General features: G+C 38.9%; 1 protein-coding gene across 8 annotated transcripts in view; it reads left to right on the top strand.

Moving 5' to 3' along the window:
• Positions 1–14259, top strand: part of CSPP1 (centrosome and spindle pole associated protein 1) — a 62307-nt gene that overhangs the window by 33108 nt on the left and 14940 nt on the right. For 7 of the 8 annotated variants that reach the window (XM_032127004.1, XM_032127000.1, XM_032127018.1 and 4 more), the window contains 9 exons: positions 114–192; positions 525–645; positions 4876–5011; positions 7001–7147; positions 9373–9485; positions 10561–10710; positions 11943–12089; positions 12856–12960; positions 13987–14053. In XM_032127004.1, coding sequence (XP_031982895.1) covers positions 114–192; positions 525–645; positions 4876–5011; positions 7001–7147; positions 9373–9485; positions 10561–10710; positions 11943–12089; positions 12856–12960; positions 13987–14053 — 1065 coding nt within the window. The remainder of the gene's footprint in view (positions 1–113; positions 193–524; positions 646–4875; positions 5012–7000; positions 7148–9372; positions 9486–10560; positions 10711–11942; positions 12090–12855; positions 12961–13986; positions 14054–14259) is intronic. The other variant, XM_032127033.1, reaches the window with a different exon arrangement.

Below are 14259 nucleotides of genomic sequence, written 5' to 3' on the forward strand. Positions count from 1 at the left end.
GTTTGTTCTGCACTCACAGAGTTTGAGCAGTGAACTGTGTTCTTTTAAATAATGAAAAATATTTATATCTGAGCATTCAAAATTTAAAATAGGGTTTATTTTTTCACTTGCAGATGGTACAGGTATGATGGGAATGCAACCCACACCTAGTCTGGATCCTCCTTTAGGCCAAGCCCCAGTAGAACAGTCCATGTAAGTATTATCTGTATCATATTCTTTGTGTGTATTTTTCTGTATTGATATACTTTTTGTGTTGGTAGTATTTTGCTGAGAACAGATATGCCTTTGAAATAAAATGTGTTAAAGACAACTCTTCAAACTTCTAATAAAAGATTTTTATCTAGACAGTAGAAGAGTTATTCAGTGAACTGCTATTTTCATATGGATTTAAGAAAATGTTTGGGATTATAAACTGCCAGACTGTGGGAAAGAACAGCTCTTAACTTCAGGAAGGGATTTTTTTTAATTACCCCACTTTGGACCCTGTGATGTTTTCCTTTTTTATGTGTGATTTTTCAATTTAGAAATAACACTGGACAGAAGAATACAGGAGACAGACAAAGAAGCATGGGAGTGTATTCAGAAGAAAAAGCAAAGCCTTCCAAAGAGGCAACATTATCTTATCAACAAGAATTACAACAGCAGGTACTGAGTGATAAAGTTTCTGACTCTTTATTCTTCTATTTTTTGACATAAAATGGTGGCAACTCTAGTACTCTTTAAGACAATTTTATTTAGCTTACAAGTAAAAAGCTTTCTAAACTCTTCTTCCGTTCATGACTTCCTTCCTCTGACGCTGCTTTAGCTCATTTTAGCTCTTCAGGTGGACAGTAAGCTCTTCAAATTTTTTGTCAGAGGCAGAGAGAATGTTAAGAATGTTACAGCAAACACATTAGTTCCAGCCATGTAGCTTTGTATTATTATTTTCATGAGCATAAGCACCTGCATCTTAAAAGGAATGGCTTGTATTGCTCTGATATTCCATTATTGCTACAATAATTAGGAACAGTCTAATTTCAGTAAGTTCTTCATGATCATTTGGGCACTAATTCAAAGGCTTGCCTCATGTTTATTTCCAGTGTGTTTGTAGGTGGTGTCTTAATTCTTTTCAGCTTCTTTTTTGAAAGACTAAACAAATTTTTCAGGTCTCCTGTTCCAGTAGACATCCAAGTCCTATATTCATTTTAGTGGCCTTTTGCTGCTGTACCTTGTGGGAGTTTTTAGTTATAAAATGTATTTGACCATGATGAGACATGTCTCTTTGGAAGAAATTTTGCTAGAACCCAGTTCGGTGGCACTTAACATTTTCTTGTTCTATTTTTTCTCTATTTCTTTGGTAGCGGTAAATAATAGGTATAAAAATACTGTAGTTCTAATTATGATTGTGCATAAGGAATAAATGAGAGGCTGCCAACCAAGGTCGAATAAAGAATAGAATAACCATTTAGGAATAGTGTCAGGTACTGTACATGTGGTTCTCTGAAGGCATTTTCTCACTACAGTCTCAAGTAAGTTTTACCTCCCTATATGAGAGACTGCACAGATCTAATAAATGTGGCATGATACAGTCTTTCAACGTTATTATGGTTCAAAGCAAACAGAGGGTATTCTTTTTTTTCCTATAGACAAACCCGACTGATGATTTTTATAAACACTTGAAGGGGCTAGATGGGTCTTTGTTGACTCATTATATCTCTTACAAAATTGTGGTTACTTGGTAAATGGAAATTATAGAATCATAGAATGGCCTAGGTTGGAAGGAAGCTTAAAAATCATCCTGTTCCAATCCCCCTGCCATGGACACGTTCCACTAGACTAGGCAGTGTGAAGCCCCATCCAACCTGGCCTTGAGCACTTCCAGGGATGGGGCATCCACAGCTTCTCTGGGCAACCTGTTCTAAAGCCTCACCACCCTCATAGTGTTTTATTTAATTATATTTATCTAATGAAACGTTTATCTGATGCACATGAGAAATAAACTTAAGAAAATTACAGTAACATATTTCAACTACATAAATAATGTTTTAAAAGCTTTGAGTAGAAGATGGACTTTTTAACGGCTGTTCACTTTATAAATGCTACAGTTATTAGGAGACTTAGTTCCATAGATGATTTTGAAGAAAAAGAAGAGCAAAGCATATGAACATTCCTGTGTTATATACATCGATCGTAATGTATTACTGCTGAAAACTATTTTATGAATGATTATAGAATTGTGGAACATTCTGTTAAAGCATTTATTATTAGGAGTCACCTCCAGTCTAAGTTTTGGTTAAACAAAACATACCAGATTGAGAGAAGCAAGTGCAGTAATATTGTAGAATTTTGCCTTTTTAATTTTCAGGCAGTATAAAAATTTGTATCAAAGATCCAAAGATAAGGAACTTTTGATCTAGTGCATATGTCAGATGTGAACATTTCTGGAACTTGGAAGTCTGTAGTGGTTTGGTTCAAAATATCTATTACTTACTTATTTCTGTGAGATAAGAATTTGGAGAAAGCAAAGCAGGCACAAATCTTAAAAGAATATGAAGAAGTTTTTTAACAGACCTAAAAGAAAGAAAAATAGTCAGACTAAACCTTCAGGCTACTTCTCCTCCCCCCACCTTTCTCCCTTCTCCCACTGACAAAGTAAAAAGACAATCCTTGAGATTTCCAGTCAGTTTACCACTTCTATAATAACCTTTTTTCAGTTCACTTAGGGAGAGGAGTCTCTCTTGCTCATGCTATGGAGACATCTCCACAAGAAACAGTTATCTCTTGGCTTCAATATCACAGCAAGACAGCCGCCCGGGTTGGTTCTCTGCTCGCATGTGAAAGTCCCTTCCCTCGACTTCCAGCTTTCCCCACAACTGCTTTCGAGGGTTCAGTCTTTAGCTAATGGGGTACCGTTTTAAGGATGAGCTGTTCAGAAGCAAAGGTTCTCTTCACCTATCTCTGAGAGCATCTTCATCTCTAAGAATAGAGGCCCTCCTCCTCCCTGGGAGCAAGGGTCCTCATCACTTTCATCTCTAGGAACAGAGGTCTTCTCCTTCCCTGGGAGCAAGGGTCCTCATCAAATTACAGCTACTGTCATTTGCTTATTTCAGTACAGGTACTTTTGCTCTGAATTGCAGTTTGAACTCTTCACCCCCCCCATGCTTTCATGAAATTACAGTGGGTACTCTGATGTATCATAGTCCATCACCACCATAGTTTTACAACAGAATTTCAGCTTCTAAGCTTGAAGCATCTCCTCTTTCTCCTCCCTCAGGGTTTCAGCTCATCTTTCTTTACTGACTTTGGTGTCTCTATGGTGTTTTCTTCACTTGCCTCCACCTTTCCTCTTCCTCTGGCTCAGGAGAGGATTGATGTCTGCGGCTTCATCTGTTCTGGAGGAAACTTACAGCACTAAAGGTTTACTTCACCCGGCCCCACAGCTGGAATTCGCTTACCGCTGTTGGTCACGTGATCTTTGCCGGGCAGGGGGCAGCAGCCCCAGATGAGCCCCGACTGCACCAGGGGCTGCCCTCACGGAGCAGGGGCTGCCCGCACGGAGCAGGGGCTGCCCGCAGGGAACAGGGGCTGCCTTCACGGAGTAGGGGCTGCCCTCACGGAGCAGGGGCTGCCCTCACGGAGCAGGGGCTGCCCGCACGGAGCAGGGGCTGCCCGCAGGGAACAGGGGCTGCCTTCACGGAGCAGGGGCTGCCCTCACGGAGCAGGGGCTGCCCGCAGGGAGCAGGGGCTGCCCTCACGGAGCAGGGGCTGCCCGCACGGAGCAGGGGCTGCCCGCAGGGAGCAGGGGCTGCCCTCACGGAGCAGGAGCTGCCCGCACGGAGCAGGGGCTGCCCGCAGGGAGCAGGGGCTGCCCTCACGGAGCAGGAGCTGCCCGCACGGAGCAGGGGCTGCCCGCAGGGAGCAGGGGCTGCCCTCACGGAGCAGGGGCTGCCCGCACGGAGCAGGGGCTGCCCGCAGGGAGCAGGGGCTGCCCTCACGGAGCAGGAGCTGCCCGCACGGAGCAGGAGCTGCCCGCACGGAGCAGGGGCTGCCCGCAGGGAACAGGGGCTGCCCGCACGGAGCAGGGGCTGCCTTCACGGAGCAGGGGCTGCCCGCAGGGAGCAGGGGCTGCCCGCAGGGAGCAGGAGCTGCCCGCAGGGAACAGGGGCTGCCTTCACGGAGCAGGGGCTGCCCGCACGGAGCAGGGGCTGCCCGCACGGAGCAGGAGCTGCCCGCAGGGAGCAGGGGCTGCCCGCAGGGAGCAGGGGCTGCCCGCACGGAGCTGGGGCTGCCCGCACGGAGCTGGGGCTGCCTTCACGGAGGAGGGCCGTGGGGGGCCGCAGGCGGAACAGGGCCGTGCCTCGGCCAACCCGGCTGGGCCGAGCAAGGCCCGGCCTGGCCCCGCTGGGCCGCCTGCAGGGCCCCCCACTACCTGTTCGAAAGCCAGAAGACAAGAGAGCTTTCCCGGGGTTGGTTCGTTCTTTAATGTGGATCACAGAGGCATGTCAAGCTGCTTAAGTGGCTTAAAAAGTTGCCAAAGTATTCAAACTAGCCAATTGATTGGTTCTGTCAGGTCATAGAGGAAGCTGTAAGCACCTCTTTGCAAGAGAATCACTTCCATGGCTGATGCCCTCTTTACTAAAAACCCAATCTATACTAAACCATGACTAAGTCTTATAATGTGTAGTATGTTTCTCTGATTATGCACAACTGGACATGCATGTTTTGACAACAGAATTCAATGCACTGTCTGGAGTATAGGCAGCAAACTTTGGATTTGCTTGATGTAGAAGAGGGAAATAGATAATGAGAGCATTCAGTTTGCTCTGTTAACTTTTTATGAAATTTCTACTTAATGTGATACTATTGTGGAACTAACTTTGGTTGGTTTGTTTTTAGATAAGAGAGAGAGAAGAGCGACGCAGACAAGAGAGAGAGGAGAAGGAGAAGTTAGAAGCAGAAATGAGGAATTACAATCCCTGGGGAAGAGGTGGTGGTGGTGCTCCTCTCAGAGATGCAGAAGGAAATCTTATAAGTATGTTTGTGAGAATTATGGGTTGTCTTTTCAAGGCTGATGTTTCCTTGCTCTCGTAAGGACTCTATTCAGCCATATTATTGCTTGTTTTGTAACACTGGTAGCCCTTGACAAATAAGACTTATTTGTTTCAAGGAGATGCACTCTAGGAGTAGTTATTATTTTGATTTCTGTAGAATCATTCAAAGAATACAATCCGAACAAAATGGGAAACACAGGATATGTCAACTGTAAGTGAAGACACAATGCAGTTGTAAAGGGAGAAGGAGGAAAACAAGCTGTCAGAATCATCTGCAATACAAATATGCTAAAGTCTGTTGTGAAGACTTTTATTTAAACATGTACTAGGAACAGGTTTAAAATTCTTTTTCATTTTAAAAATAATTTCTAGGCTTAGAAATCTCTACTTGCGATATGAAAAATGGAAGCATGTTTATATAAATATACAAAGCTAAGTGGAATATTTAGATTTCCCAAATTAACACTGCTGGTAAATGGCTATATAAAGAGCGCTCAGCAGTAATGGTTTTTAAGTCTTACTTTTTCCAAGTGCTGTTTTATACAAGATGGGAGCACTGAGCTGGAAGATAGCTATGATCATGATCCAGGTTGTTCATCTGCCCTTCCAGTAAATCATGAAATACTTACTGGATAACAGTTTATGTATAAAAGTAATTAGTTTCAGTTGTATGACACCTGAGCAACATGTGCCAAAATTAGTAGTATATTTTGAGAGTAGTGAGTAAAGTTTAAATGCTTTTTAAAGATTTTGTGGCCAAATTACAAGTTTAGAAGCTTGTATTAAGGATCTAAGCTTCTGTTTATCCTCAGCCAGATAGAGGTGTTCATACTGCCTGACTTCAGGCACTGTATTTATATGTTTGGCTTCTTCCTCTAGGCTTTAACAGTGGTGTGACTGGAAATGTAAAGGTCTCACACTGACCTGAGCTCTGCATGTAACTGCTGAGAAGTTTATCTCTGTCTGTAAATGGGAAACCGAGAGAAAGAAGCTTCTTACCCTGTTTTCCTGGATTACATATGTAAAATACTTTTCCCACCATAGCTTGGCTGCATGATGGATAAGCTATGAGTCAAGTGTCGTGAAACAGAACATGCTTTCTGACGTCTCTTTTTTATGCAGTGTGACTTGTCCTTTTATCCTCTTAAAAATGTCTGTAAATAGCATTTGAGACTCTGATATATGCAAAGGCTGCTTTACAGAGAGGCATGTAATTTAAAGTTCTTGGAATCTGTGTGCTTAAATGACTACAGTAATTAATAATTATCAGAAACACTATTTCAGAAGGTAATCTGAAAACTATGCAGTACTTTTTTGCTTTGAAATGAGCCTTCTAAGTGTAGTACAGTAACGCTTCAAAATGAGCTGAAATTAACATCTTTGATCAGGCACCATGTAAATTTTGATGAAAATGTTGGATAATGTTGCTTTGCTTACATATAGAAATCTGCACCTGGATTATTATTCAAGACATGAAGGCCAAAATATGCTTCAGTGCTTCTATTTCACTCATTTCCCTGAACAGTAATTAAGGAGAGATTCAGCACTTAAAATATCAATACTAAACTCAAAAGTATTTTACAGCTTTAGGGAGATAGAAAAAAGGGTGGTTTCTAAATATGTGCTTATCAACACAAACTTGTGAGTCAATTTTGTCTTTGAGTTCTTTATCTTTCCATTTAATAGCATTTTGAGGCAGGGGAGAAGGGAGGTTTGTTGTGAATAATCGTTCCTGACAGAAGAAAAGCAAGAAAATAAATCTTTTAATCTGTTAATTAATAGGACCTAATTATTAGTATTTCACCCTTAGCCTCTATATTCTTGTCTTTGCCTGAATTTTTTGTTCCCATGGCTGATATGCCCAGGAAAAGTGGAATCTGATCAAAACTCTCTGTGTTTTGGAGAATCTACAGTGAACATGCTTTTATGAGATTAAAACACTATAAACAGTTATTTCCCCTTTCCTTTAGCGGACTTGAATATCATGCACAAGCGAAATGAAGAGGTATATCATAATCCAGAGGCAAGACTATATGAAGATAAAAGGGGTATTGTTGACCTAACTTTGGCCTCCTCAAGACCTGAGAACTCAGAAGCATCTACAAATAAAATAGCAGGTTTTTAAGAATACTGTATTGCTCCTCTAACTACCCATAAGTCTTAGCGATCAAAATTCCATAGTTCTTTACCTCTTTCTGGCAGTCCTATGGTAGTGTTAGTGCTATCTGCCTGTGAAGTCAGTATCATGCTTCTTTCCCAAATTTCTTCATTGCTGTCACTGTGTGCTCTTAAAATCTTATCTGTCTTGTCAGTAATAACTAAAGCTGTTTTAGCCCTGAAGAGTCAAGATCAGTATATTAGTTTTCCAGATTTGGTGTTTTCTAATCCAATCTTCATACACGTTTGTCTTATTTTTAAATGACATAGTAAAAATACAGCTGTGTGGTAGGTGAGACTATGGAATAAAAGGAAATGGAAGGTCTTTAGGTGTATGATGTTAGAGGTTAAGGTGAAATTGGCACAGTAACTAGGTTAACAAGTTCTAAAAAGTTATAGGTAAATTGGGTACATATGGAGCCCTGTGCACTGCCTCCGAGTTTTAGGGATTTTGTTTTATTTTCATATTTTAAAACTAAGGCATCTTTATCTCCTTATGTTTTGTGAGACATCTGAATGAGAGCACTGTGTTACTCCAGACCTGTCCCTAGTTTAGGATGGGCAAAGGCCAGGATTAGTGATGATCTTCTCAACTCAGATTAGATGCTACTTTTCCTTCTCCTGGTTGAATTGTTGCACTTCTGAATAAAGAATTACATGGTATTTGGGGCATGAATCTATTTTGCGCTATTGCAATTCAGCATCCTTACCACTGACTTTTGTTCCTTCTGTCCCACCTCTCTTTATCCCCAACAGAGTGTATATTTAACCATTCAGTAAGAAGTGAAACAGGAAGGCTGATAAAGTAATAATGTAAAACAGCCAAGAGCCCCCTGGTTAGCTCACTTACTTTGGATTAGGAGGTGGTGAACATCAGTGATGGGAATATTACAGTCTTGCACCTTGAATTTGATCAGCCACACAGTAGAGTGGCTTTGTGTATGTTTTGGTGGATTTGCTCGCTTGGTTTTGTGGGGTTTTTTTGTACACTGCCCTATTAAAAGAGGAATTTGCAGGATAGTAGCTGGTACACAGCAAGTGTTTTCCTTGATACTTTCCATGGTAACTTGCCTGTCTTGTACCCATGCCTTCTAAATGGTATATAAAACTTATTCTGCTTTTTTATATGGAAGTAACTCCATCATGAAAGAGCCACATGTAAATTCAGTTATATTTTGGAAGGATTCAAGCACTGCTTCCATGTAAGGAAAAATAATCTCAAAGTGTACTCCTTGGTATGCAAACACATGTTCCTAAGGCTAGGCTGTAGCAGTAAACATGTGCATTCCTCTGGGAATACTTTTATGTGTTGTTTATGCTTTCATCTGACTTGGGTGTTACCTCACCATATAGGGAAATGTAATGTTTGTCTCAGCTCAGCGGAGCTATTGCTCTTGCACTTGCTTGAGGCACTGTCCTTCAGAGCAGACATGATATGAGTGAAGAATGTGCTGCATGAGCTGGAAAGTTAACACAACTTACTCTACTTTCCTTTACTTCCTTTCTTTTTCCTCTGCTTCTTGTAGGGATTCTGTTCTGCAAAACCTGCTCTGTGTGGTATCTGAATTAATCCTCCTGTCTAGAGCTTTGGGGTCTGTATGGTTATGTCATGGTCGTAACTCAGGGCTAAAGGAAACCTGACACTTCAAACTTCATAGTACAGAAAGCACTTTATACTGGCAGAATTCAGTTCTCTGACTGCTTAGAATTTTATTTGCCAGTCTGGGGCTTTGCTTTTTGTAGCATCCTTTGCTCTTTTGTGTAAATATTTTTTCTGTTAGGATGCTCTGTTTTTAAAGAGTGAATAAACCTAAGGAACAGAACTGTATGTTCTAAGTCAGAGGAATTGCCAGCAGTAAAGTTATGAGGCGTAAAGTATTTGCTATTCTAATTAACTTGTAGGTAATGTTCTTACATACTAAGCTGCAAATTGGACAGTAGAATAGGTGACTTTAGTAGGTGTTGTTTTGTAGAAATACAACTTGCTTGGATGGTATTAAACAGTTAAAACCTGGCAATTATTCCAGGCAGACAATGTAAGAACTTTTAAGCCCAGCTATAGCATTGAGTTACGACTGTCATAAGCTTCCTTTTGAAACAAGTGTCTCGGATTCCCCCTTCTTCACTCTGGCTTGCTGTTATAAGTTCTGTTTGATTTTTATCTGTAACCTTTTCCCTCCCTTAGGTGTTACATTTACACAGGCCTCTCCTTTTGCTCGAGGTAATGTGTTTGGTGAACCTCCATCTCCAGAGCAGCTTAGGCGACAGGAATCCTACAAGAACTTCCTCCGTCTACAGGTGAATGCTCATGCCAGATATCATCTGGTGAAATAAATTGTAAAAAAAGGGTTTACAATCAGAGTAAATAATCACTGCCAACCAAAGACCTTACTTGTGCTATCATAGCCAATTCTGTACACAAGAGGTGGACTAAAAGCTACATACTATTGAGTTTCTTAGATTTTGGCTTACATAATAGCATCACTTATACAAGCATTTCTTAATAGTTGGCTTGTTTAATCTAGACTCTGTCTTTCTTTTTTTTTGAAGTACAGCTCTCTAAATACAGTATTGAGTTCTGAAGCTGTACATATAGTACAGGTTTGCATACATAAATGACTGCAGAAGCAAAGATGTTTGCCCTTGGAAGTCTACATTATAAAAATGCACATTCATCAAAATGAAATGGTGATCAGTCATAGTGTAGTTATTTATTGATGGGTACATAAAACCTGATTGTTCTTCAACCAGCATATATCTTCTCTCCATAATACTTCACATTTAATCTTATACTGCATGACTTAAATATCAATGTAATTAAATACCATTATCAAGGAAATCAAGGATAATTTAAGAGACTGCTAAAGTCATACAGTTAGTTTGATGTGGATCTGCTGAAAAGAAAAGATCAAGGTTTTTTTTCCATGCATAGGGCTGCCAAAAAGACTAAAGAATGGGCAGACCTTTTGCTTCACTAAGTCAGCACTTCATCTAATAATACTGTAATTGTGGAATGGAAAAAGTTAATTACCGTATCTTTTTGGTTTCCCATCTTCCATTATTTAATCAGTGAATTAAAGTGTTACTGCAGCACATCTGGAATAGAGCAAGTGTTAGGAAATACTCTGGTTTTATTAGTAATGTTTATAAGTAGTTTTCCTGTTGGGGGGTGGCTCCAATAGCCAAAAAGAAATAGTAAAATAGAATCTCATTTTAATGGAATCCTGCAGCTGAAATATAGGACAGGCTCTAGGATTCTTTCAGTCGCACCATACAGCTTTTGATCTTGCAAGTAGTTACTGCAAAAATGGTGGTAAATGTTGTTAATCAGATTACAATTGACAGTTGAATACTTCTTTGTTTTATTTTTAAGATTGAAGAAAAGAGACGTAGGGAAGAAGCAGAGCGAGAAAAACTTAGAATGGAAGAAGAAAAAGAGGAAAAACGACTTGCAGAGCAGAGGATGAGAATTCAAAAAGCATATGAAGAGGAACTAGAGGAGAGAAGGAGAAAAGAGGAGGAGGTGTAGTATTTTGATACTTTGACTTCTTTCCATGCTCAACTAACCCTTTGTAATATTTGTTGTCTAGGATGGTAAGCTGAGAATTGTCCTGTGAATTGGTCTTTGCTTTTAAATGGGTCTGCAGGCAGAGGAGAGGTAGAAGATTGTCAGCATTAACTAGCACATTCTTCTCACTCTTTATGGTATACTACAATCTTGAAGTACTATTAATTCTTTAAAGAAAAAGTCTGTAGTTTTATAAATGACAGTGGTGCTCTCCTTTCTAAAAGAAATTGGTGGTGAGGCCAATAAAAAGCTTTGTCAAATTGGTGAATTAAAAAAATATCATCCCAGTTTTTTTCTTAAATTTAGTTTGCATGGAACTATTTGTAAAATGTAACTGTACAGAAATATTTTGTAAAGCCTTTTTTTGAATTGCCAAGGAAATATCTTTGAGATAAGAATACTGCTTGTTTTGGAAGAATGCCAAACAAATCTAGTGAATACTTTCCATGAAGGTAAATTCAACCCTAAATCTATACCCATTGATGTAGTTCAAACCCCAAACTTTTATTTCTTGGGTTTGCATTTTAAAATAAATTTGCATAATTTAGACTATAATAAATAATTGTAGGAAGAGGACACAAGGACATCAGAGAAGGAGGAGTCTTTCAGTACCCTATGGGATTATGAAAGATGAGTTTAGGATGTAGGACTTGAAAATTTCTAAGACAGAATGTTTAGCTTATATTCTAAATTCTCCTTCCCTGGTATGAACAGATTAGTTGGATGAGCCTTGTCTTCTGGATACTAGAGCTGGTCTAGCAGAGAGTAAGGAGCTAACTGGTGTCACTGCTATTCACAGTCACGAGACTAAAACTGAGACCAGATGATAATTTCTTTGTGGTCTTGTGATAGTGTGGTGCATGTCTGCAGTATGTTTTGATTGAATCTGAATTTTTGGAAATGACTCCTACAGTTTGCCTTAGCTGATGGCAGATCTGGGGTCACAGACTGGTGTTTAAAGAAGTTATTAGGAATTCTGTTTAATGATGTTAGCAAAGCCAGGGCTGCTGATATTTAATAGTTGAAGGAGATATATTTTAATTTGAATATTTGAAGTCAGACTAATGAAATATGCTTTTTTATTTCATACTACATCACTTTGATGTGTAATTTTAACTTCTCAAAGAAAAAGAAAAAACTTCAGTAATTGAGTCTTTTTTAATTATTAAGTATTAATTATGTTACAGAGAAGATTGAAAAATAAGGAAGTAATTCAATTAGATGAAGAAAGAAAAAAAGAGGCAGAAAAACAAAGAAAAGAAAAAGAAGAAAAGCAAGAGGAACAACTTAGACAATATTTTGAGAAAGAAAAGATGGAAGAGGAAAAGAAGATGGTATGTTTAAATGACTTTCTAAGATAACTTTTAAAAATAACTGGATTTTAAGGAAATCACATGATTTCTTAGACCTCTGCCTTCAGTGTTGTTCCCCTCTCAGTGTATCAAACTGCAGTATACTTCATGCACAAACAAGAACAGCTGATGGAAAAATCAGACATACTGCAGTAGAAATTTATCTTGTTGATCAAATTTGCATTAAAAAATAGTAAAAGCAAGATTAATCTGCACTCAATAGTTGATTTTTATATCTGCTATGAAATACTGTGACCTGCATTTGCTGAGGTGTAAATACAAATAAAATTGTTTACTAGAGGTCTGGTGGGACTGTTCATCTTGAACAATGGTGTTTTTGGCAATTTAATTATTTTCCTTTGACCTGGATGATGTAAGAAGTCCATCACATAGAATTCTGATGGGCAAAATCTAAGTAAGTTATAAAACTGTCTCTTTCATAAAATTTCTACTAAATTTCTGTCATTTCTCTAAAATGGACTGATGGAAAGGAAGTGTCTAGAGGAAAAAGGTACGTAACTGAAATATAAGTTAAGGAAAAAAGCACCACAGCATAGAAAAAAAGTATCAAAATTGCTATAGGTGGAAAACAAAAATCACATGAAATAATTTTTTGCAGTTGTTTTATGTGCTTAAGAACATTTTTTTCTGTCAAAAGGAAAACACTAACTAAACTTTCCCTGTCCAAAATAACACTTTATTCAGAAACTGCAGGAATGTAATTTCAGTCTTGGTTTCTTCCCTGCAGTTGTCACGACAAGCTTCACCCGTCATTCCTGCTCTTCAAAACAAATCAGTGAGGAGAGAAGAAAGGATTCCCTCTGCTGAGAGCCGTCTATCTTACTATGCCCAAGTATGATATAGCAAACTTCTACTGGTTTATTTAAAACAATACAGTGTGTGAAATCATGCCAGATTTTTAAAGTTTGCCAGTTATTACTGGAATGCCATGGATAATGAGACAGTCTTTATATTAATCAGTCTTGTAGCTCTGAAATTGAAGGTTAGATTTTATTCCAAGTACTGAAAAATTTGTTTTGGTGGTGTGTTATTTTAATTTTTTTGCTGCATGTGCGTTTTCTGTAGGAATGAGTACCTCATTTTGGAGAGGACATACGCTGTCCAGACCCATACCAGGGGTCTCCAATGATCTCAAGATACAGGATAAGAAAGTTTACATATAACCTAGCAGCTCACCATGTTCACTCTCAGGCACGAAGTTTAATGTTGATTCGTAGCTACTGACATTGTGTAATCTTTATGTTTTTGAAGGTACAAGAAGATTATAACTAGTAATATGCTTTGCTTTCTTCTCTGCATCACTAATGAGTTACAGTAGTGGTTCTGAGACCACTCATTTGTTCACTTGATAATCTTCTCTGTTTTTTTTTTGTCTTTTTAAAGAAACTTCTAGAAGAGAGTAGATTAAATAATTGTTTATGATATTTGAATCTCAGGCTACACTTCTGTCTTTTTATTGAAAAAGTGTTTGTTTGTTTTTTACCAACTCTGTCTGAACTGTGCTAAACAATTTATAGTGCAGTTTCAGAGAATATTTTATGTCACACTTTAAAACTTATTAAAACCATTGCTTTCCCTAAATGTGGAGCATGCTCTGGAGGTAGGTCATTTTATTTCTTTAGCTGTACTTGTTACAGGTTTGTTTAGATTTCTGAATAGTGCATTATAGGTATTGTCACAGTGATTTGGATTACACATTTAAAGACCAGATTTAAAAAACCTTATGCATTCACAACCTGTAAGGTTACTGTTCTGTCTTCCAACTGTTAATGTAAATTGGATGTAAAGTAAGGAAATAAAATGTACTGTAATTCCTTCCTTTTACAAATCAACATTTCATGTTCATGATGATCACCAGGATCCTGCACAGCCGAGAGCTCCCTCTCCACCTGTCCCTGCTAGAAGGAATCAGTTGCGTTCATTAGGTGGGTATTTCCCGTTATTGCAAGCTCGCTTTCTATTGCAACAAAACCGTTCTCAGTCCCAGTTCTTTTCTTGCCTGCAAAAGAATAGTCTTTTGAAGTTTGCATTTCTATCTAGGTGTTTTCTCTCTCTTAGTACTATCAGTGTATTAACATGGTATGTCTGAAGTTTTAAGACAAAATAAAAATGCATTTATTATACGTCATCA

This window comes from Corvus moneduloides, chromosome 1, assembly GCF_009650955.1.
Source record: "Corvus moneduloides isolate bCorMon1 chromosome 1, bCorMon1.pri, whole genome shotgun sequence".
In the NCBI taxonomy this organism is placed as follows: Eukaryota; Metazoa; Chordata; class Aves; order Passeriformes; family Corvidae; genus Corvus; species Corvus moneduloides.